The sequence below is a fragment of the Acanthochromis polyacanthus genome, chromosome 8 (assembly GCF_021347895.1).
Source record: "Acanthochromis polyacanthus isolate Apoly-LR-REF ecotype Palm Island chromosome 8, KAUST_Apoly_ChrSc, whole genome shotgun sequence".
NCBI classification, from domain to species: Eukaryota; Metazoa; Chordata; class Actinopteri; family Pomacentridae; genus Acanthochromis; species Acanthochromis polyacanthus.
This window is the reverse complement of record NC_067120.1, coordinates 28,407,842-28,430,841: the sequence shown is the minus strand read 5'-3', so window position 1 is coordinate 28,430,841 and position 23,000 is coordinate 28,407,842. Positions and strand designations below refer to the sequence as shown.

The 23,000-nt window shown below is 37.3% G+C and overlaps 2 protein-coding genes across 2 annotated transcripts in view; one reads left to right on the top strand and one right to left on the bottom strand.

Moving 5' to 3' along the window:
• LOC110966319 (uncharacterized) overlaps window positions 1-9,807 on the top strand; it is a 32,420-nt gene extending 22,613 nt beyond the window's left edge. The window contains exons 7-11 of the mRNA XM_022215653.2: window positions 1,378-1,438; window positions 4,064-4,272; window positions 4,381-4,567; window positions 7,353-7,448; window positions 9,658-9,807. Of these exons, the coding sequence (XP_022071345.2) occupies window positions 1,378-1,438; window positions 4,064-4,272; window positions 4,381-4,567; window positions 7,353-7,448; window positions 9,658-9,807 (703 nt within the window). The remainder of the gene's footprint in view (window positions 1-1,377; window positions 1,439-4,063; window positions 4,273-4,380; window positions 4,568-7,352; window positions 7,449-9,657) is intronic.
• Window positions 9,808-9,816: 9 nt separating this feature from the next.
• Window positions 9,817-23,000, bottom strand: znf277 (zinc finger protein 277). Its single transcript, XM_022215651.2, has 12 exons — window positions 22,894-23,000; window positions 22,074-22,287; window positions 21,638-21,726; window positions 20,978-21,060; window positions 20,607-20,698; window positions 19,421-19,531; window positions 18,550-18,682; window positions 14,743-14,810; window positions 14,367-14,463; window positions 12,725-12,767; window positions 12,203-12,377; window positions 9,817-10,403 (listed from the first exon to the last, which is right to left on the bottom strand). Exons 1-12 carry the CDS (start codon window positions 22,988-22,990, stop codon window positions 10,214-10,216), a joined length of 1,392 nt encoding a protein of 463 aa, XP_022071343.2. The 5' UTR covers window positions 22,991-23,000; the 3' UTR covers window positions 9,817-10,213.

Below are 23,000 nucleotides of genomic sequence, written 5' to 3'. Positions count from 1 at the left end.
AAATCAAGAGTTTATTCTAAAAAAAAAAAACAATAAAAAATGCATGATCACAGAGAAACTAGACAATAGCAACAGGAGCTAATAGACCAAGGAGTTCTTGTGGATGAGCAGATGTGCAGGACAAAATCCAAGCCATAAAATCATTTAGGGTGAAAGCTAGGTTCACCCTGGACGGGTCTATCACAGGGCCACATACAGGCAAACAATCACATTCACACCTATGGACAATTTAGAGTTACCAATCATTAATTAACCTCAGCATGTTTTTGGACTGTGAGAGGATGAGAAAACACACAGGCACAGAGAGAACATACGAACTCCACACAGAAAGATCCCAAGCTAGGAAGTAAGCAAACCCAGGACCTTGTAGCTGTGAGGCAACCGAGCTAACCACCACATCACCCTGACACCCACCAGGATACATGTTTCATACTTCAAAGAACCCAACAGTTGTTCTGACAGAACTTTAGAAGTCACCTGCACAGATGGACAACCTGCCGAAAGGGCAACCATCCATCAGAGCTTTATCAATCAGGCCTGTGCAGTAGAGCAGCTAGATGGAAACCATTAGTAAAAGTACATCACCTCTGAAAAATTCTGAGAGCACAGGGATAAAGATTTGTTGGTCTGGCGAGACAAAAAACTAAACTCTTTGGGATGCTTCCCATCAGCAGAGACAGGGAGACAGGTCAGAAGTGAGAAAAGCATGAATGCAGCAAAATAGGGCGACGTCCATGAAGAAAACCTAAGGCAGCCCGAGAATGGGGTAACGATTCACTTTCCAGCAACACAATTAAGGCTGTGCATACCCATAATTGTTCTATAGATTTCCGTCTTTGATTTTCTGTACATTTCTGAAGATCTGCCTTTACTTTGTTATTGTGGTTTATTTAGTGTTGATGAATGGGGAAATGGCCAGTTATCAATTTATTTGTGCAAAATACTTTTGGAAGTGACTGTATATGCTAAGAACTTTTCAAGCTTCAAACTCAGTGCAGATTTAGTGTCATTATGGTAGTATTTTAATATTCGACAGAGGAATCAATCTGGAAGGCCTAAAGCTTCTCTTCACTAACACCCCTCTGCAGTTGCTTATCTACCTGCCTGGGACATGAATTGCTGTCATGGGCAAAATGGGACACAGCACGTCTCATTATGTAGCATGTAACCTGACAACTGTTCATCAATACGTGATTAGGAGAAGCAACAGTTCAGCAATGACAGTAGGTGGTCAGTTTACAGGTAGGTCAAATTTCCTGTCAAAGAGGAGATGAACAACAGTAAAAGAAAACTTGGCTCAACACGGTCTCCTGTTACCCCAGTCTGCTTACAGCAAGAGGCACTACAGGTTGGCAGTAATGTGTTTGTTTTTATCAGGTCGATACGAGAGCTGCTACGCATTTGTGCAGGAAAAGAGAAGGTGTCCTACACTCTGAAGGTATGACTGTTGACTTAGTCATAGTTAAGTTGTATGACAGCTGACTGTAAAAACCACGAGATGCAAATCATCTATGCTGAAATTTGACCAACTTTGGCAGAAAAGTCATAGCTCACCCAAATCTGAACTTTTCTCTCAGGGCGGTCTAATTAATGCTAATGGTAAACCAAGCCACAGCAAGCAGTTTGTTGCTGTTTTCTTCTTCTTTTTGCTTTTGGTGCTCCAATGAAAAATACTAGTTACTACTAGTTTAAATTTGCCAAAACTGTGATAGTTTTTACATACAAAAGACGCATGACTCACCTACAACTGTTCATCAATACGTGATGAACAGTTGATGAACCATAACCTTAACCCTCTATTAATGGGATGCAAAGAACTGCCCCTAACATGCTAAACTGCAAAACTGCACCTTTCTAGAGAACATAAAAAGATGCCTGAAGAACATTTGCAGTGCATTCTTTGGTCTGATGAGACCAGTATAAATTGTTTGGTTTAGATGAGGTCCAGCATGTTTGGTATGAACCTGGCCAGGACTGATCCTGACAGTGAAGCACAAAGGTGGGAGTCTGTTAATATAATACGGGGCTGCAAACTGAGAGTAAAAAGTCTGGAAACAAAAATAAAAGTGGACATACAAAGTCGTGAAAAAAATAAATATTTGAATCTCAGTAATGTAAAGTCTACTGCCTTTTGTTGCAATTGGTTCCTACTGCAAGGCCTGTATTTTTGTTATATTAAATTTAAACTTTTTGTTTTTAATTTTATATAGGAGCAAATACCCTTCTGTTTAATGCAAAAGTAGTCTGATTACTGTAAAGTGTGATACAGTGTCGAATCATTTGACATTTAAGTGATATTGATATGTAATACTTTCTGATACATACGGAATTTTGAGTAGTGGGTCATTTTGGTTCCAGTGATCCACTAAAGAAGTTTTAGTTATTTATTAAAAGACACCATTTTTGTTGCTGTGCTTCGTGTCTATATACTAAAGCCAGCACATCTGAAAGTTCTTCAGAGACAGAAATGGTTAAAACCAGGAACCTTTCCAAACGAAAGAAATGACTACATCCTGATCTGCATGTGCAAGGAAAATCACCGAATGACATCACAGGAGCTTCAGCAGCAGTGGTCAAATCAAACTGGTGTCCAGTGTTCCTCCCACATTGTACATGACCAACTTTTAGAATTAAGGTCCTACAAGGCTGTCAAGAAGCCCCTGAGAGACAGAAGTTACCCCGGCGTTGCTGGGGCCAAGCACACAAGAACTGGATTGCCAGGAATTAGAAGAGTCTGTGGTCAGATGAGTCCAGTTTCCAGCTTTATTTTCCTCCTGCTAATGTGAGGTATGCAGTAGGGCAGGTGAAGCATTATCTCCAGCATATACAGTGCCTAATGTCAAGCATGGTGGAGGCAGTATCATGGTTTGGGGATGCATGAGTGCTGCTGGTGTTGATCATCTCACTGTCTGTGATGGCACAATGAACTCAAGTATTGTGTCATTTTCCAAACCCACATGCTCCCTTCTGGATGTTTCAACACATGCAGGGCCAGTAGAATTTGGCTGCAGGAGCACAGTATCCAGGTCTTAAAGTGGCTAGCTCAATCCCTGGACATGAGCCGGCATTGAAAATCTGTGGTAGATTATCAAAAGGTCTGTTTCAAGGCATAAATCAAAGAATTTAGAAGAATTCGTAGAATTCAAAGCAGTAATTCAAGAAGAATGGGTCAAGGTTACCCCTCAACGGTGTGAAAGGCTTGTGGGGAATATGCCTGCCAGGATTAGAGCTCCAATGTGTGCTAATGGCAGGACCATTAAATATTAATTTGATGATGTGATGGTTTATTTTTTGTTCAGTTTTGAACACATTCTCTGTTGTTTGTTGCTTTTTTTTGTTGATTTTGATAGAGACAATGTTGACAACTGATGTACTGAAACTGTGAAGAATTTAATTTTGTTAGTTTTTCTTGTTAACAATAAACAAACGAAAAATATCATTCGTTCGTGTCTGTCTAATGCAGCCACACTTTTTGAAAGACAAAAAAGATTTTTCCATAGATATATGATGATAATATTTCAGAGACTTGTGTAAAATTCCACCACTGTTTATGTGTGTGTGTGTCCTCATTTTTGAAAGAAAAGTATTTTCTTCAATGAAGATACCATTACATGAATCAGAAATCCAGTCGAGATATGGTTAATGTGGTAAATGACTATTCTAGCTGGAAACGGCTGATTTTTAATAGAATATCTCCTTAGGGGTACAGAGGAACATTTCCAGCAACCATCACTCCTGTGTTCTAATGCTACATTGTGTTAGCTAATTGTGTTGAAAGGCTAACTGATTGTTGGAAAACCTTTGTGCAGTTATGTTAGCATATGAATAGAAGTGTGAGTTTTCATGGAAAACATGAAATTGTCTGGGTGACCCCAACCTTTTGACCGGTAGCGTATATAACTGTTAAACCAATATGTTATCTGGCAGTTTAACAGCTACAGTGTTTGCTTTGTGCAGCTTTTACATGTCTTACTTTGCAACTTAAAGTTGAAAAATATGATTCATTTCTATGGACTGAATATAACCACAACATAAAAATTTATTTAAATGTACTATTTTTCAGATTTCCATGCTGGAGATTTATAACGACACTTTGAATGACCTGTTGACCAAAAGTCCCAGTGCTTCGCTGGATATTAGAGTCCAGGGGAAAGCAGTGTCTGTCCCAGGACTGACTCAAATCCAAGTCCAGACTGAGACTGACATTCTCAGTGTTATGGAGATGGGGGAAAAGAACAGAAAGATTGCCTCCACCAAAATGAATATACAGAGGTTTTGCAGATATGCTTCTAATTAACCTGTTTTGAATCATTAATCCAAAATATATGTTTTCTTGTTGATCATATAATTTGTTGTTACTCTACTTTTTGTCTTTCCCAGCTCTCGCTCTCACCTGATGGTGGCACTGGAGGTAGAGGGCTTAGACAAAGTGTCTGGACAGATTTCTCGAGGTACATTGACATTATGTGACCTTGCTGGATCTGAGCGGATCTCCAAGACAGAAGCTGAAGGTCAGAGGCTGGTGGAGGCGGCCGCCATAAATAAATCCTTGACAGCACTGGGACAGGTAAAAGGACACAGTGATACTCACTCACAGGGACTCGCTTGCTATGATTGTTGTGGTTTCCCACCCTGATCCATTTTAAGACTAAACATTTGTGTTTTTGAGCATTTTTTATTACACATGTAATGTAGGCAGCCCTCAAGTCAAGCTTTAGAACATTAGGCCTGCTGCTGGACCAATTACAAAGTTTTAGTTTTTGTCATCTTTTCAGTCAATCTATATAAAGTATGTAAATATCTGGTTTGACGTGGCAGGTTTCCTGTCAGTTCGACTTAAATAACTAAGCTGCATCATTTGTTCACATGGACAAAGCTAGAAAAGTGCTCAAAATGTTTGTCTATTTGTTGCATAGTCTCCAGTATCATGCAAAATGCCAAAAATTCACTATTTCCAGCTTTTCAGATTCACGGGATTTGTTACTCTTCAAGTCTGTGTATCCTCCATTCATTCAGTTATTTTAATGCAATCTGGAAAACAAAAAAAAAGCAATAGGACTTTGCTTTGTATAGGCATTCCAAAAGTATTCTATCTTGATTTCTTCAAATGGGTAATCTGATAAACAAAAAGCAACAAAAAACAAAAAAATCCTGTATCTGCTTTTTTTGTTTCGTTTTGGTGGATATTTGACCGTTCCTTTCTTATTTCTCTTTCTGTGTATGCATACTCAGAAAGTAAATGCTGCTTGCAGGAGTGTGCAGAGGCATGAAACAGAATGTTATTAGACGTTTCAAGGACTTTCATCATTATTCCTCTGACTCATTCTTAGTATAGATTCTTCAGATGTGATTTTTGGTGCCATAACTCATTTCACAGCTTTGAGAAAACCTCTATAAATTATTCATCAAAATGTGAGTCAATCAAAAATGGTGTGCTATGACTTTTTCTAGCGATTTGTCGTAAGGTTTTCACAAAATTTCCTAAAAATCTCTATTGAAATTAATTGGAGGTTAGCTGGACAACTGCTGAAACCTTTTATTTTTGGAACTGTGGCATATTTTGCAGTCCAAACGTCATTGAAAGTGTAAACAGGTCACAAGGCTGGGATGTTATCTGTTGAAATCTATGCTTTGCTATCTTTCACAGTTTTTAAGCAGTTGCAGTTTAAGTTTTATGCAGTTTTGGAAAATTACGATTTTTCATTCAGTTAAATTTTTACCGGATTTTTCTTTTTTAAGTGCTGTTAACTTTGTCTTCTTCTCACAATTTGTAGTCTACAGGAACAATCAATACATAAAAATGACTTCTGAGTAATGACTAAAATTTTTAATTGCAACTAATCATGTGATTTTCTGTCATTAATCACATTGTTATGCGGAAAATTAAATAATGAATTTAAAAGTAGTGTAATCTCCACTTTTTAAAAATACTGCTATATGAAAAAAAACTGTAGTCACATTTGGTTTGCAAACACTTCAAAAAAATAAAGCACTTTTCAACTGCAGTATTCCCTTTACACAGCAGCTGTTAAAAATATTTCTTGTAAATCTCAGCCTAAACATTAATTTAGTCAAATCAAATCAAACCAAAAATATCTGGCACAACAAGGGCATTAACATTTTATCTGGTTTGTTATAGAAAAACAAGCTACCCTGAGAGTCCAGAGCCATGATCATGACATTATAACAGGAACCTTCCCAGCAACAGCAAGTGAACATTTATAAATCTGTATTCTTATTTTTCTCTGAACAGGTACAAGAAGAAACATTTTTCTTTTATCAGGGAGCAGCAGACAGTCTATGTTCAGTAGCAGTTGTCCCTGTTAGAGTGAGGTGACATGGTTGAGCACAAAAAAGTACACAGCTGGGAGTTACTGTGGAGAAGATTTTTTAGTCTGTGAAGTCCATGTACTTCTTCTTCTTCTTTTTTACCTTGAGTTTAAAAGCACAGACATATTTCACACAATTGTAAATGGAAATCACATTAAAATACAAAAAACTCCATCCAAACACAAAGAAGTAATTTAGAATATCTGTTTATTTGTTTGGTTTTTTTTGTCATTTTCAATGACAAAGTCTTTTCTCCAATGACAACCTATACTGTCTCTGTTTTGGCCCAATACTAGTGTGGATCTGCTGTCTATGTGAATGAGGGCTTTGGAAATAGAAAGCTGATATGCAGTGGGTTTAAAAAAATAAAAAATAAATTAGTTGCTATACTCAGTAAGGTCTACAGCAGGGCTATTCAATTCCAGTCCAGTCCTTCCTTTTCAAGTTTGGGAAGCCATAGCGTTAAAAGACACTTGACAAATATATTGATTTCTTCAGTATGTTGTTGTAATTGCTTTATTTGTAGCTGCAATTACTCATAGTGTCCGGCCCCTTATTTTCCCTCAGTTTCATGAACTGGCCCTGATTCCAAATTAATTGAATAGCCCTGGTCTACACGTATTACATTACTAATGAAGCTTCTCTGTCCTGTTTTTATTTTTCTTAAAATGACTATTTGCAAGAATAGTTTCACTCTTTGTGGTCTTTTTTTTTTTTTTAATTTCTTAGAAAAAAAAAAAACCCTTGGTTTCCAGACTGTCCAAATGTATGATACAGTTCTTCTCTCTTTTTAACATAATTTGGAATTTATATAATTGAGCTTGTATCAGACAGAACAAGATCCACGTTTTGTTGTTCTGGCATTTTTTTAGACAATGCAATACAGTGGCTTTGCATATAAATTTGTCTGATTTCAACACTGCATGTGAATCAAAAAATTTTAGAAGGGAAGCATCTGTTGAGATTTTCAGCTATAGTGAACAGGTGTTCTATGATGTCAAAGATTACTGTTTCTCCACCAGGTGTTTGGAGCTCTGAAATGTAATGCTCTCCACATCCCATTCAGGAACTCTAAACTCACCCACCTCCTGCAGCCCTGCCTCAGCGGAGACGCCAAGGTAAACTGACACAGTGCTCAGTTGGGTTTCTTTTGCCACAGAAGAACTTTCTTAAGCGAGATTGTGCTACTTGTAAGAAGAAACAACATTTAACTTATTGTGAAAAATGTAAAAGTTCAGTTCATTAGCAATAAAATGCATCTTGCTTCACTTCACTACACTCAAGAGTTTGGTAGCTGCTACCTGTTCTGTAAGACCAACCATTGTTGGCTGATGTGAACAAACAGTAGGCAGATATTGTAATGGACATTTCCAAGTCAGTTACTGCTAAGTTAAAAAAAATGTGTGACATGTCAGAATACAACATAACAGTCGTCATGCTGACTTTTCCTGTGCTAGTGTTACCTATTTCAGGATTTGAGGTGTGTGTCTTCCAGTATATAAATCTTATATTGCCAAACCAACTGGCTGACATAGTATCATTTTGATGATTTTAACCTGTAATATTCAAATTTTATTGAATTAACTTAAAGTGAGTAAAACCCGCAGTAATGATTAAATAACACAATTTCAAAAATTGTATCACTCTTCAATAACTGCGTTATTTCTAAATTGAACAGTAGGGTAAGTTCGCTTATTAACAATTCCAAAACAAATATTTTTGAAGGACTATGTTGAAAATACAGGCCCTGAAGAAGAAACTGTACAACAAAAGAAAATACACCTGTGATCACTGAAACTGACTGCACTACATTCAATTAGCCTGACCACATGGACATGCTTATAAAATGTGTTGTCCACCAGACCTTTCTCAACTTTGGAATTATTAAGTACTATGCAGATGTAGGCATCATGGCTCCACGTAGAAAAGAAGTCGGAAGTGGAACTAACAAATGATGGAAAGGTACGCAGGAAGATCTGCGACCAATTAAAGCTCAGAGTAAACAGTTGCAGTAGTAATGAGGTATAAAGCGAGCCATAATTCCATTAATCAGAGCTGCAGCGGTTGTCTTCCTAAATAGACGCCACGGACAGATCTATCGGATTGATATCGGGCTATCAACCCAGCTCTGAAAAACAGACAAGTGCTTCAGTCTTGACATATTGTTGTGACAGTTCAGACTGAAGGACACTGCATGACAACCTCTATGGACGGTTTCCAAGAAGAAAACGTTTGCCTGCTTTTCATACAAAACTGCAAGATTAAACTTTGCCAAATCATGAAGGACAAAAAGAAGCCTAATGAATACTGGGAGCACGTTCTTGTTGAGATGTGAACAAGATACATTTGTTCTGCTCAGGTGGGGTCCTGCATGTTTGTTATGAAGCCAGGAATACCACAACAAATTCTGTCTCATCTGTGATGCAATGAAGTGGGAGTCTGATGAGATGGGGTTACAGAGATAGTATGTACATACAGCATCATAAATGCCTGTAAATACACCAAAACATTGATGGACAAGATGACTCTCAGTCTGCAAAGGCTTGGCAGACCAGGATTATTCCGACATGATGACAATCCAAAGCACACTGCCAAAATCACAGGTTTCTCAGGAAGAAAAAAAGGAAAAGCTCTGACATAATCAAGTACATCACTTGACTAGAATCCAAAAGAAAACCTTTGGTGTATTTTAAAAAGAAAGGCAGAGCAACACAATCCCCTTCACAATGAGCAGCTGTAAAAAAACAATTCTGCAAAGACAGAACATCTCTGCAGAAATGTGTTAAATGCTTTTGTGTAGAGTATAAACCAGTGGCTTAGATTTAATTTAATAAAAATACAAGCACCCCGATCATTCAACTGAGAAGCAATGCAATTACTAAGAGGTGATAAAAGTTGGAATTATTTAACAGGTGTACACTATTGAGCTTACTGTAATACTGTTACATTATTTTATCAACTTAACATTACATCTAGTTTCACACTTCTATACTCCTCTCCTGTGAGATCTCTCGGGATTTAGTCTGTTTAGTATCTTGTACACGTGGTGGTACATTTCTTTTTGAAGTTATTGTCCATGACATATACATTTGTAATAATACCAGTTTTAAAGTGAAAAAGTTCTATAATGTTTTGTTTGAAGATATGAATGCACAACTGTATGAATGAATTTATTACCTTCAGGTGGCTGAATCTATACCTTATCATTTTTCATTACTACTCATCACGTGCAACATCGTGTGTACAGTATGTGATGAAACGCATGCAGCAAACGTAATCACCCACGTTTGGTTCATAACTGCATTATGTCCTCCTGTTTTTCTGCAGTGCTGCGTGTTTGTGAATGTGAGTCCCGACGTCAAGGACGTGGTGGAAACTCTGAGCACACTACAGTTTGGTTCCACAATTCGACAGGTTTCACTTGGCAAAACGACGCAAAACATTGTACCTGCTAAAACCAATAAGACTGCCAAGTAGAACCGAAGCTCAATCAGACAAGTCCACATTTATTTGACTTTAACAATTAGAGGATGCTTTCTGTTTTAATTATGTGTGTTTAGTGTGAAGTGTCACAACTCTTTCATTAATCACTGCTTACAGAATCTACAAAGGAAAATGATTTTTGTTTTAAATAATAAAGTCAGTATTCAAGAAAAACAGATGTTTAAGCTCCTCTTATGTGCTTGAATGGAAGTAAGTAGCTTATAAGTTGTACAAAGCTGTATGATTAAGAAAGTGTGTGTTATGACTACATGACATATTTTTCCACAGAGCACTATCAAGTATTCTATTGTCTTCAGATTTTTTATTTTTTTTTAATCCATGAGTCCAGGTGAACACTGGGCGTGATGAAAGAAAGAAACAGAAATCTGTTTGTACATCGTCAGCAGGTGGATCCTCTGTGCTTCAGCAGCTGGTTGAGCACACTGGTCTGTTTCAGTATTTTGAGGTTGGAGATGTCCTCTGCGATGACCGGGATATCCTCACTGCGATTTGTCTCGTCACGTTCGTCTTCATCGCTGTCAGATAGTGTGCACAGGAGAGCATCGTTTTCATATGTGGGGAAGAAGTACCTGTGGAGAGATGAAGATCAGAGGTATAATTAGGCTTGGATTTTATTCCATTTCTTTACAGCTGTAGTAGTCACTGCAGCTCTTAGCCAAGTTCACCTGGCTGTTATTTTCAGAAGTTTGGCAACCCAGAAGTATTGTGAGGTGCATGTGAGAATACAATCTACATTGCTGTATTTCCAAAAAAAAAAAAAAGGTAGTGTCACAATTTATTGCTTTTTACCTGTGTTCTATTACTTAATGGATCAATAACATCTAAAGCTGTCAAACTACAATTACCATAATGCTTTTGGGGGATGCAATAAGGAAGCAGAATGTTGCCATTAAGCTGGTCACTTAGCTGTGGACTGCATACTGTTTTTCAGCATCTGTTGGTTTGGTACCTAGGAAGCTAGAAAATTGTTGTACATAAAGAGAAAAAAATGATTTTTGGCTCACTGATTGAAAACTATTCATTGTACCTTTCACACCTTTGCATTAATGGATTCCTTAGAAGTGTTTCTTTGAGATATTATCCAAACATTTCTAAGTATTTTGCTGAAAAAGCAATGATGATACTGTAGTTATCAAAAAGTGCATTCTTTTACTTTGCGATAAACAGACCATTTAGTACTTCACATGCAACAATAACATCATGTACACAAATCATCCTTAACACCTCTAAAAAGTTGAATGACTGACAGAAACTATACTGACAGAACTGTTTGTTCAGATACCATGGAATAGACAGGTACTAATGGATAACTGTGACACAGAGCAAAAGTTCAAATGTTAGGAATATAGGCCCATAAAATACAAAGTTGCAAGAAGAATGTTATTTTCTAAGCAGATGTATGGACATTTATCCATGATGGAGATATATCTCCAGTAGTGCAGGTCACATTGTGAATGTACACGCATCACGTCTATGTATTTAGATATGACTGAGTCATGATTTTAAAAATGAGTGTAATTTCAGACATTTTGCTGATCAGCTAACAAATTAATACCACTGACCGTTTAAATGAATAGTACTGATTTCAATGTCACCTGTCAGCGGATGGGATATGGATAATTAAGCAGCAAATAAACATTCAGTTTTTGAAGTTCATATGTTGAAAGCAGGAAAAATGGGCAGCATCAAGGATCTGAGTGGCTTTGACAAGAATCAAACTGTGTTGGTAGACAAGTGAGGCTGAACCTCTCCAAAATGGCAGGTCTTGTGTTTTGTTTTCTAGGTACACAGCAGTTAACAGCCACTAAAAGTGGTCCAAGGACAAGATAACCGATATACCACTAAAAGGGTCAGGGGCGCCCAAGGGTCACTGATGCAAATAGGGACTGAAAGGGCCACTGTACTAGAAACCTTAATGCTGGCTTTGATAGACCACATACTCCTTGATGGTAGTGGCCACTTTGAGTAGAATAACACTCTCTGCCATATTGCTAAGTAAAGGTTTAAATAACATGAGAAAAAGGTCAATGTTTGATCTGAATCCCATAGATGTACTGGGAAAACAAGTCTGATCCTCCACCGTGTATCTTTCTGTTGCTAACATCTTGGTCCCTGATGCTACAGAACACCTTCAGATGTCTGTGGAGTCCAGGCCTCAATGGGTTAGAGCTGCTTTGGTAGTATGAGGGGACCAATATTTTCATAATACTATTTTCAATAATAGCATTCAAATGAGCCACTGACAGACAGCAGTGCATGCTCTCTCAGTTTCTACCCACTAATGAGTACAGAGACTTGTGGTAACTGAAAAGATCCAACAGGACACATAAAAACTGAAATCAGAGAATAAGTTGTCCGTTGAACTTACTGAGGCTGGTCCCAAATGGACATCTCTGGCAGTTTCATCACATGACTTTTAGCCATGATGTGATGAAGGATGTCAGCTCTGGAGTCAAAGTTCTCCTGGCAGCCATAGCAGCGGTTTTGGTGGATATGCCGCCGGATGAAGTTCACCAGTTTGACCTGCTGGTAGAACTTGAGGTCTAAGGGAGCAGTAGAATGTTGACATGAGCATGTACTCACATTCAGACAAGACATTAGAAACACTGCACTATCAGTTTGTTCACCAGTTAAATGTCTTAGCCCTGGAAAGGCAGTAATGTTCAATACACAACAGTAGCCAAACCTTTGGATATAAGGAAAAGGTACAATTGTTGCCAATGTTTTTAGTTTTTTTGTCCTTAGAGCAAATGTTTAACTTGTATGCTGTTATGCGTTTCATTTTTATTATCTTTCATGCCAGTTCAGTAAAATGCTGCTTGGTGAAGGTGATCATTGTAAAAATCAAACCGCTCAGAACTTGGATGGTTTCCAATAAGGTAGTACTTACTGAGTTCTGTTTTCAGGCTGTGGAGATCAAAGCCATGGGCTTCCTACAAAATATTTGCAAAATAACAGAATTATAAATGGGGTTCCATTACACTAAAGCTATACTAACATTATTACCACTAGTGGGGAAAAAATAAAGTTTGTCCAAAGAGTGGCATTTAAGGGTGGCTCCAGAATCAAAAGTTTCTACCTTCTGTATGTGACTATTTTAGGACATATTTTAATTCAACTTTCCAGGCCAAAAAAAGGATAAAACAAGCAACAAAATAGAAATACATGAACAACTAAATCAATTTTCATCATACCAGCAGTTTATAACACAAACTGATGCAACATTCTCATTTACTTCCAAAGAACTGAATTCCTGCCAACAGTACTTTGACATTAACTATGTCAAAAGGCATGTTGAATGTAAACACCAGCATGTGGCCTGCAGAACTCGTTAACTATTTCATTATGATGTCATGCCATCTATGCTCTTTTGAAAATCTCTTCATATCTAGCATGACATTTTTCCTTTGGTTTATGTGATTGCATATTTTCTTGGGATTTGTATTTTGGCTATTTTTTTTGACACATTAATGTTACACCTCTATGTGGGTAAAATGTAATGTTGATGCCATTCTGTTTGTGCTTGTTATGATGCAGCATTTTCCTGAGTGCTGTTTAATCTGAGTGTGTCTCCAGTCTTCTTCTATGTACCGATTGTTAATTTATGACTTGAGTCTCCCTGTGAAAAACAGTACCCCTTCTCATTTTTCAGTTTGTACATCTTTGATTCCTTTATTCAACTCCTTTCCTCATTTCTTAATCCGTCCCACTAGAAATGTGAGCAGAGGAGGTGATGAGAAGACATGAGAAGGGAGCACAACGGGCAACAGGAATTAACAAATGAGACATCTTTGCTTCGAAGCTGCTGTGATGAATATGGTGTTTGGCAAAGCTGCATCACTGTTTTGTCACAGTCTGCTGCTGTACTTTATGATCTCTTTTACATGAGCAGAACAGTGTTTCAGATAAATCATAATATATTTTTACATATAATTCACAACATGGCAGAATGTGAGAAAAATGTAATTTAACACTCTCACACACTTTGAAGTAGAAAAGAGGCGTGGCACAGAAAAAAGCACTGCATAAACAAAGAGTGACATTCATAATAATTGAGTGATACATTTATTACACTCACAGATTTTTCATATTTATGTATTTCAGCTGAGTGTCACAAGTGTTTTATGTCACAGCTGTGGAAAAGACTTCAGCAGAAGACATCAAGATTACACCTGGGCCTTGTCCTCTCTCCTCCAGATACTTTTTAGAAAATGACTTCAAGGTGCCACTTAAAAAGGATTTCTTCTTCACAGACAGGAGGATGGAGGACAGAGGAGAGGTGAAAATTGCGCATTATGTTCTTTGTGTATCTAGCAAGTGTCATGCTTTGATGATATTTGTAAAGGAAAGCTTAGAAAAAAATAGGTGCAATGCAGAACAGTGTGTTGTTGTTGGGTGTGTTAGTTTTGAGAATTCTCTAATTTCCCCATATAGCTCTAAATCCTACTCAGCAGTACTGAGTCATATAAGGAATAATTTCAGGCATAAAAACTGCAGTCAGATTCCTCTGTAACAAGTGTCTGTTGCTTTACCTTCATGTGAGTGTAGATATGGTCCATTGTATCTGACTGGTGATCACAGAACAGACACACAGCAGAGACTGGATGAGACTGCCAGTCGGACCAGTCACTGCAGACAACATGAAAATGTCAGGCAGCTGGGAGGTGTAAGGGAACTAGGCAGGTTTAAGCATTTCACACATCACATATGGCAAAAGTAAGGCCTCTGCATTAGTAATGCAGATATATCCAGAACATGGATGAATCCAGAACAAGACGTTTGGTCATTTTAAACTCAGATAAATGAAGCTAACACAGTCACGTGTATAAAAAGAAGTCAAAAAACATGGATGCTTTGGTTTCAGATTGAGCTGATCTCACCCTGATGGTTCCTGCTGAGAATACTTACTCATTCTCATCATCTACCAGCTCACGGTCATCTTCACTCTGTACCTCCTCCCAGGTTTTTCCCAATTCCTAACAGGAGAAAGTAGACATTTTAAGTTTGCACACAGTGAGAAAAAGCCTCCTGTAATATTTTACACAATAAGAAAAATGCTGAAAAATAATCAATTTAACTGAATATGACAGCCTTCAAGCATTGAGTCATGTTTTACTGCCACCGGTGTAAAAAAATTCTGTAAGGAATACTTTTCCATACTTCCAAATTACAAAAGTTGTTTCTAGGGTAAAAAATTGTCTACTTTCTGATGGAAGCATCGTATTTTATCTCAATTGTATTCTTACATCATTTTTGTGGCCATTTATGGCAAAAAACAGGCAAAAAAAATGATGATTTTCAGTGACAAAAATTTTTGTACTTTGATATGGAAGCAGTAAATCCTGTGTTAATGCTTCTTTGATAAGGTATTTTAAGATCCCTTTCCCTTGTTCATGTTGTGTGCTTTAATTTGGAACCCAGTTTGAAGGCTTGCAGGTATTCCAAGGTGTTTTTCAGTACCTGTGTTTACAGAGGGTGCAGTGACAAAATCGTTTGCTATATTTCAAGTTTAAGGTAAGAAGTGACCATATATTTCATATTATTGGAAGGACTGTAACAGTTATATGCAAGTGTTATATACCATTTGATTCTCTAGGACCTGGCAAAAATGATGACGTGCAGCAACAAATATTTTATTAAGTCAGCTAAGAGCACACAAGCAAAATACTAACCCACCCTGTTGAAATTCTTGATTTGTAAAAAAATTATTGATCCTCGTTAAAAAAAACTAACACTTGGGCAATTTTGACCATACAGCTTCAAAAATCAATCCCAGTATACTTTAAAATGTTGTGCAGATGGTGATTACATTATTTTGTTGATTTTGATGCTCAGAAACAAGTGGTAGTTTTTTAACATGGAATTTTACATCTTTTTTTAATTTCCGCCTGGCAAATTTTGGGGTATTAAGGTGTTTTGTATTCCTTTTGTTACTTTCTCACTGCCTGACTCTACTAAATATAGTTAAGAAATCTTTGTTAAGCTAAATAGTTTGTTGAGTACCTAATTTACATCAAGTAACCCATTTTTTGTTTTTTTTGCAGACTGAATGAACCACAATGCCAAAGCCAAAAAATGGCTGTAGCTCAAAAGTGGTTAGAGATTTTGCATTTCTGATTTCAAATCAGAATTCCTGAGAAAATTTTACAATAAAAAATTAATGTTTTAAATTTCCAATGGAAAGTCGAAAAAATGGTCATTTTGGCAGTGAAATGTGACTCAAAGCTTGAACCCTGTCATATGTTCTCTATAATTGTCATTTGTTACAAGAAAATGAATTATCTGCACTTGGATGGTGGAAACAAAACTGTTGACAATCCTAAACTGGCACTAGCAGCCAAATACTGCCTCTGCATTCTGGTCACTTCCACCCTATTGAAGCACATTTTCTTGAAGGCAGGCTACATTGTGAACAAAACAAGGAGTTCACTCTTGCCCGAAAATATAGATATGCTCATCATACTGGCACATAACATGAAGAGACTGTATCTAGGCTACCGAAATGTCTGTTCTTAGAAATATATGCCACGGTTTTGCTCTACCTGCATTATTTATATGTGATATATTAATAGTGTTAATACAATATAATTCATCAGGCAAACATGTCATTTTCTAAATTAGTATTTAATTTGTATTTGAGTTTGTTTAAATGCCTTTCGCTGTGTTAATAAATACATAAATAATATAAATAAATGAATAATTTATTCATGGTTACCTCAACCTTTCTACTCCTGTTACCTTATTCTGATATGTTTAGCATTTTTTTGTTTACAACATAGTTCCATATGTGTTCATTCACAGTTTTGATGTCTTCAGTATTAATCTACAATGTAGAAAATAATTAAAATAAATCAAAACCATTGAATGACAAGGCGTGTCCAAACTTTGACTGGTACTTCATATATCTGTATGGATGTACAGTGGGTACGGAAAGTATTCAGACCCCTTGAAATTTTTCAAGGGGTCTGAATACTTTTGTAACCTTGGCCAGATCTGTGCCTTGCCACAATTCTGTCTCTGAGCTCCTTGGGCAGTTCCTTCGACCTCATGATTCTCATTTGCTCTGACATGCACTGAGCTGTAAGGTCTTATATAGACAGGTGTGTGCCTTTCCTAATCAAGTCCAATCAGTTTAATTAAACACAGCTGGACTCCAATAAAGAAGCAGAACCATCTCGAGGAGGATCAGAAGAAATGGACAGCATGTGAGTTAAATATGAATGTCACTGCAAAGGGTCTGAATACTTATGACCATGTGATATTTCAGCTTTTCTTTTTTAATAAATTTGCAAAAATTTCTACATTTCTGTTTTTTTTCTGTCAAGATGGGGTGCTGAGTGTACATTAATGTGAAATAAAATGAACTTTTTTGATTTTGGCAAATGGCTGCAATGACACAGAGAGTGAAAAATTTCAAGGGGTCTGAATACTTTCCGTACCCACTGTATATGCCTCCCTGTAAATACCTGTGTTTTTCATGGGCTACGGAACTGACACTTTAAAAATAAAAAATTACGCTAGAGCTACTCCGTTAATTTCTGTCAGTATTTATGGACTCCTATTTTGAAAGTAAACGCAAACAAAGAGAAAGAAAGAATTATTGTTTGGGAAGCTGCATTTAACATCAGGGAGATTCTGTTTTGGGAGTCTAGTAAGGGGGGAAGCCATGAGGTGTTTGTTTTGAAAAGTCACTGATAATCCTTTTGGAACATTTCTGAACTTTTATTTTGATAGTTTATTGTATCTCAATGCATCCTGCTAATGTTTTTAAAAACTAACTAGGAGCAATGCATCTAACAGAATGGATTATAAACTTGATTATTCTATGGGCCATCTTAGAAATAATCAGCTTTTTCATCAGTAAAATAAATATATTCTGTTTTTGTAATAAAAGTATAATAATGTTATGATTAAATGCTCTTCATGATTTCAAACTACTGTATAACTGTGAACTCATATAACCCAATGTACCCAGTAAATTCCATGATCTAACTTTGACCATGAAATATAACACACTGATCCTGCAAGCAACCGGTTGAAACTGGCTGCTCAGAAAACTGATAATACCAATGTAACTTGATTGTGTGCCTGCATAAAAACTAAACCGTTTCCATGTATTATCAGTCACTTGTTCAGACTCTGCTCTGTTCAAGTGATTCATTTTCTTTGACTTGAGAGATGACTCAGTATTTATTTGGAGAAGTCAGGACTCCGCTAAAGAATTTTCCTGACAGATTTCTACCAGCATTTCCTGTCTTGCATCATAATTTTTTATACTTAACGTTGTTCTTCATTACAACAATCTGTTGACTGAAGTGGGCAGCACGCTATTGGTCCATTTTGTTCAGAAGCGTTACATGATGCATGAAACGGATAAACACATAAAAGGTCATTTGAAGTTTATAATAGCTATCTTGTTACCCATGATCTCTGACTTGGGTTTTTGGAATTGGCTGAGCCTGAGAACACATAAAAACCCTGGCTATGTCAAGCTTGCATTGTGGTGCAGCCTTGTGGTGTTTCATAATAAACCTAAGGAATAAATCCTTTCAGGTTGCAGGGTGCAACATTCTGGATCGATATTCTTCTTCTTAAGCTTACAGTACAAACTTTTCAGAGCTTTCAAAGGGGAAGGTTTCTTTAGGCTCAAAAGAAAAACATGCAACCTGACTTGCAGTCAACTAAGAAAAAAGCGAAGTAGAGGGTTTTTTTTACCAGGTAGTTGATGACATAGAAACGATCATATTCACGGTTGTTAGCGTTGATGCGGCGGTGAGCTTTTTTTCTCATGTGGTCCTTTAGCGTGGTTTTATCTCGAAATATTTTCTCACAGTACAAACACTGCAGACTGATGGAAGAAAGGAAAAAAAAAAACTATTAATGCATAAAGCAAATTAGAACTGTGAGCAGTGATGTAAATACATCCGTAACAAAGTTCAGCTAAATTCACTGAGCATTTGCAGTATCAGGGATGCATGTGTCCCGATGGATCTGAAAACTGAGCTCTAACAATTTGTTAACTAATCAATTAGTTGACTTATAGAAAATGAATCTAGTTGGATAACCAAATCCTGCCTATTGTTTGGATTTGATACCCTTCTTTGTAATAGATGACAGTAATCTGAATATTGTGAGGTTTTGGTCTCTTGGTCGGGCAAATCAAGACATCTGAAGAAATCAGCTTAAACTGTGGGAAAACACAACTGACTTTAAATGCTGTAAATAGTTTTCTGACTTTTGCCAAATTGGTTAATGAAAAAAGTAATCACCAGATTAATGCTGTCACTGATGTCATTGTTTGGTTTGCCCTTTTCTACTTCATTATTTTGAGTATTGTATCCATACACCGTATTTGTAGTGACCTAATGGTTTCACTTGGATTTGATCATTTATGTACTCTGTAGCACGGAGTAAAAATTATTTGTATAATAATGACGTGAAGCTCTGATTGTGGATAATTCAGTCCACAATACATATAAAGTTTCAACAATCTTTAAGGAAATTGAAAACTGAAACGTGAAATTATCTTAATTGAAAATGTAATTGAGTTAAAGTAGTATTACACACACACTGTGCCAGTTCTTACTTGTCCAGTTTGCTCTGCAGTGTGTCCAGGAACTCATTGCAGTAGACAATATTGTCTGGCAGTCCAATGCTGAAGGAATGCTCTCTGGCCATGTGGTTCAGTAGAGATGACCTGAAAACATCATGTGGAAGCAGTAAAAAAAACAAAAAACAAACAAACATATAGATCTCCCGTAGGAACGCGTTGGCTTAGGACAGACGGCCACAGACACTGTTGGGTTTATTCATTTTGTGGAATCAGTTAAGTAAAAAAAAAAAAAACAATAAACTAGAATGTAAAAAAATGCACCAGCTTTATGCTCTTGGGGCCAAAAAGAAGTTGTACACTGGGCACTTTTCAAATAAAGAATAATCTAGTGATATTTTTCTGTTATCGTAATGGCCTTAGCAATAGCAAGATGAGATGTCCTGTGAGTTATTTACAACATGTAAGCAAGTTTGTCAGGTTTGGACAATCAGCTGCCATAAGACTCTCATTTCATATTTTGAGATAAAAGCTAAAAATATGGACAACACATTTAACGGAAACTGAATAACCACCGTACCATTACAGTTCAGTTCTGACAGTTTGTATTATTCTTGCTGGAGTACACTCAGTAGTTTCATTTATTCAAGTCAAGCCAATTGCAACAAATTCACATCTAGGATGCCAGGATTCCCAGTCCTAGACTGAGAAGCTCCTCTCTCTCTGTTAGTCACATTTAACAGCACTGTGCAAAACTTTCAGACACTTAAAACAATTTCATTCTGATTCAACATGCTATTATGGAGGCCTCTGATTGGTCTCAAATTTATTTGCATGACAGCAAGTGCAAACACACAGCCAAAGTGACAAGAAACTCTCACAAGCTACAAAAACAACAAACTGTCTTGCAACAGATGAGTGCCTCCACAGAGCTCTGATCTTAATAAGGTTTCAGCCTGGAATACATGAAGAGAAAGAGAACCCAGAACCAACTGCATACATTTACTCAAAAAGAACCTATCAATCAAGTACCTGAAAAAAAAAACATGACAAGAACTGACAAGGTTCAAGAAATCTCTTTTCCTTTTGAAATATTCAGACTACAACTGCAAACAGCTCTTAAAAACTTTCAAATTTACAATGATCAAATCTGGATTGATTAAAAAGTAAGCTTTACTCAATGGTGATCTGGTTTCCAGAATGAACTTTGTATGTGCACTACCTGTTCCCAGTGAACTCTTCACTGCAGAACATGCAAAGACGATGGAAGCTGCTGTCATCTCTCTCTTTCTGTTGCTGTTCCAGCACTTCTTCCTGCAGAAGACCAAAAAAACCACACACACAGTAATACCCCAGTGATATTGTGGACGGGGTAGTATGTATAACATAAGGGTCCAAATGTTTAGCTTTAACTTAACAGGTGTTTGAATTTGATCAAAAATAAGACCAATGAAAAATTCAGGAGTATGGGGATATCTGTCAATAAGCATAGAAACTGTGTTTGAGTTTTGACCCATGACAGAGAATTAGAAACCATATCTGTTGGTCCAAAGATGAGTTTGGTGATGTTGAATCTGGTGTTTAGATCCTCACCAGTCGTTTCTGTTGGAGCTTCTCTCTGAGGATTTGATCCTCTGGAAGGACATCACACAGCAGAAAGTAGTTCTCCTGTTTCTCTGTAAGGTCAATAGCTTGTTATAGGTACACGAGCTTTATAGGAGTCATGCCTGTGGCATAACAATATAAACACTGTTAAGACCCTTTCTAACACGGATGAAGTGAGAATGTAATTTATACATAGTTCATGTCACATGTCCTAGTTCTAGTAGATTGATTATGCTCATTGTCATTTTCTTATATTTCATTAGAAATTCTTTTTATCTGACAAAGTTAGTAAGGGTGACTATTTGACCTTGCAAACATGTTTTAACTGGTGGGTGATCTGACAGATCTGTTAGAATCTGTCAGACCAGTCACCTGATAAAAAGGACACTTCATCACACGTCGGATGACGCTCTGAGGAAGACTGCAGATGTAGTCGAAACATGTCAGCAAGGTAAAACAATGACCTTAACTAATTTTGTCGGATACAAAGAATTGTTAATCAAATCCTAGTTCTAGCGTTGTCCTGGTATAGTGACTCATCTAGACTCACTGTAAATGGCTGGACTCTTACTGTATTTGGTCTGAAATGTCAGGTTAACTTTACGGTGTCATCCTTGTCCCAGTTAACTGAGCTATAACTTCACTCACCAACTGGACCAGTGGAGTTGGTTTTGATCACACTGCAGAAATCTTTGACCGGTTGCTCCAAGAATCTGCCCTTCCAGTACAACATGTACCTGAGGAAGCACAAGAAATTCATAATAAAAGTGCCAAAACTGCTCAACATATCAATTAAAAATATGGAACATAAAATTATTTTCCTTTTTTTTGTTACTTGTAGTTTTAAATAACATATTATTTAAGTTCTATATAATAAATCCACTTGACTTACTTGAATAAATATGCATCCAGTTACATTTACAATTCTTGGTCAGACCCCAAGAATGAAAAGGCAGCTGATACATCTGTGTTATTTTAATACCAATCCTGATTTGTGTTAATCTGAGCTTTCGCATGCAAAGCAGAGGATACTGCTGAAACACGTAAGTGAGTTGGAGTTGTAAGAAGAGTGCAGGGTTCATACTTTGGGAGATCTGCAATCAGTTTTACATCAGCAATGACCAGCTTGTGCTCCAGCAGCAGGTGTTTGAGAAGGACATCTTTCTGCAGCAAAGGGGCGGATTCAGAACAGAAAAGACACACCAGCAGCTCATTACGAGGACATTGTGGAACGAAGGTGTTGGAGCTGTCGATTGTCTGCTCTGGAAAACTCAGTGGCTCCAGTATACTGTCCTGACCTGAAAGGGAAGGCACCACACACACATTACTCCAAACCAGTCAGCACTGGGGGAAAAAAGTCATAAATAAATACAGGAAATGTTGCATGTACCAGGAAATGTACATATAAACAGCATGCTCTTGCAAAAGTTTGGTATTGAGTGATTAATACAAACAACAGTAAACTGCAGCACGTAGAAAAGTCTGGACATTGCCCGAAGCCACTAAAGCTTTCTTTCAACTGTGAAGCTGAGGCTGAAAATACTTTTGTGAAATGCCTTTTAGCCGTGTGGCAGCCAGTGGCACAGAATAACATTGCACATTAATGTATTTCAGCAATATGCACGGCAGTTCACCCGAAAATGTAGTGGAATAGAACAAAGTGAGTGTTACGACTTGAAAGTAGCTGGTGTAAAGGAAGAAGTTACTTAGTTGGTACAAGACAGACAGGTAGTAAATGTTAGCCTGATAGCATAGCCGGATAAACGAGTTAGCAAAGAACTGAGCCCTTTTTTTTCTGCATTTTCGGTCCCACTGTCTCTGTGTGTCAGCAACACGCAAACGCGTCCGTCCTGAAAGCAGAACGACTTAATCAAAGCGAGTAAACGTTCAAAACGCCAACCTACCATCGTTACTTCTGTCGCTGGCGGCCATGTTCGGAGCCACGTGGTAAAAACATAGGCGACAACCAATCAAATGCTGGAAAATGCTGGCAGGCTGCATTCAAGGATTT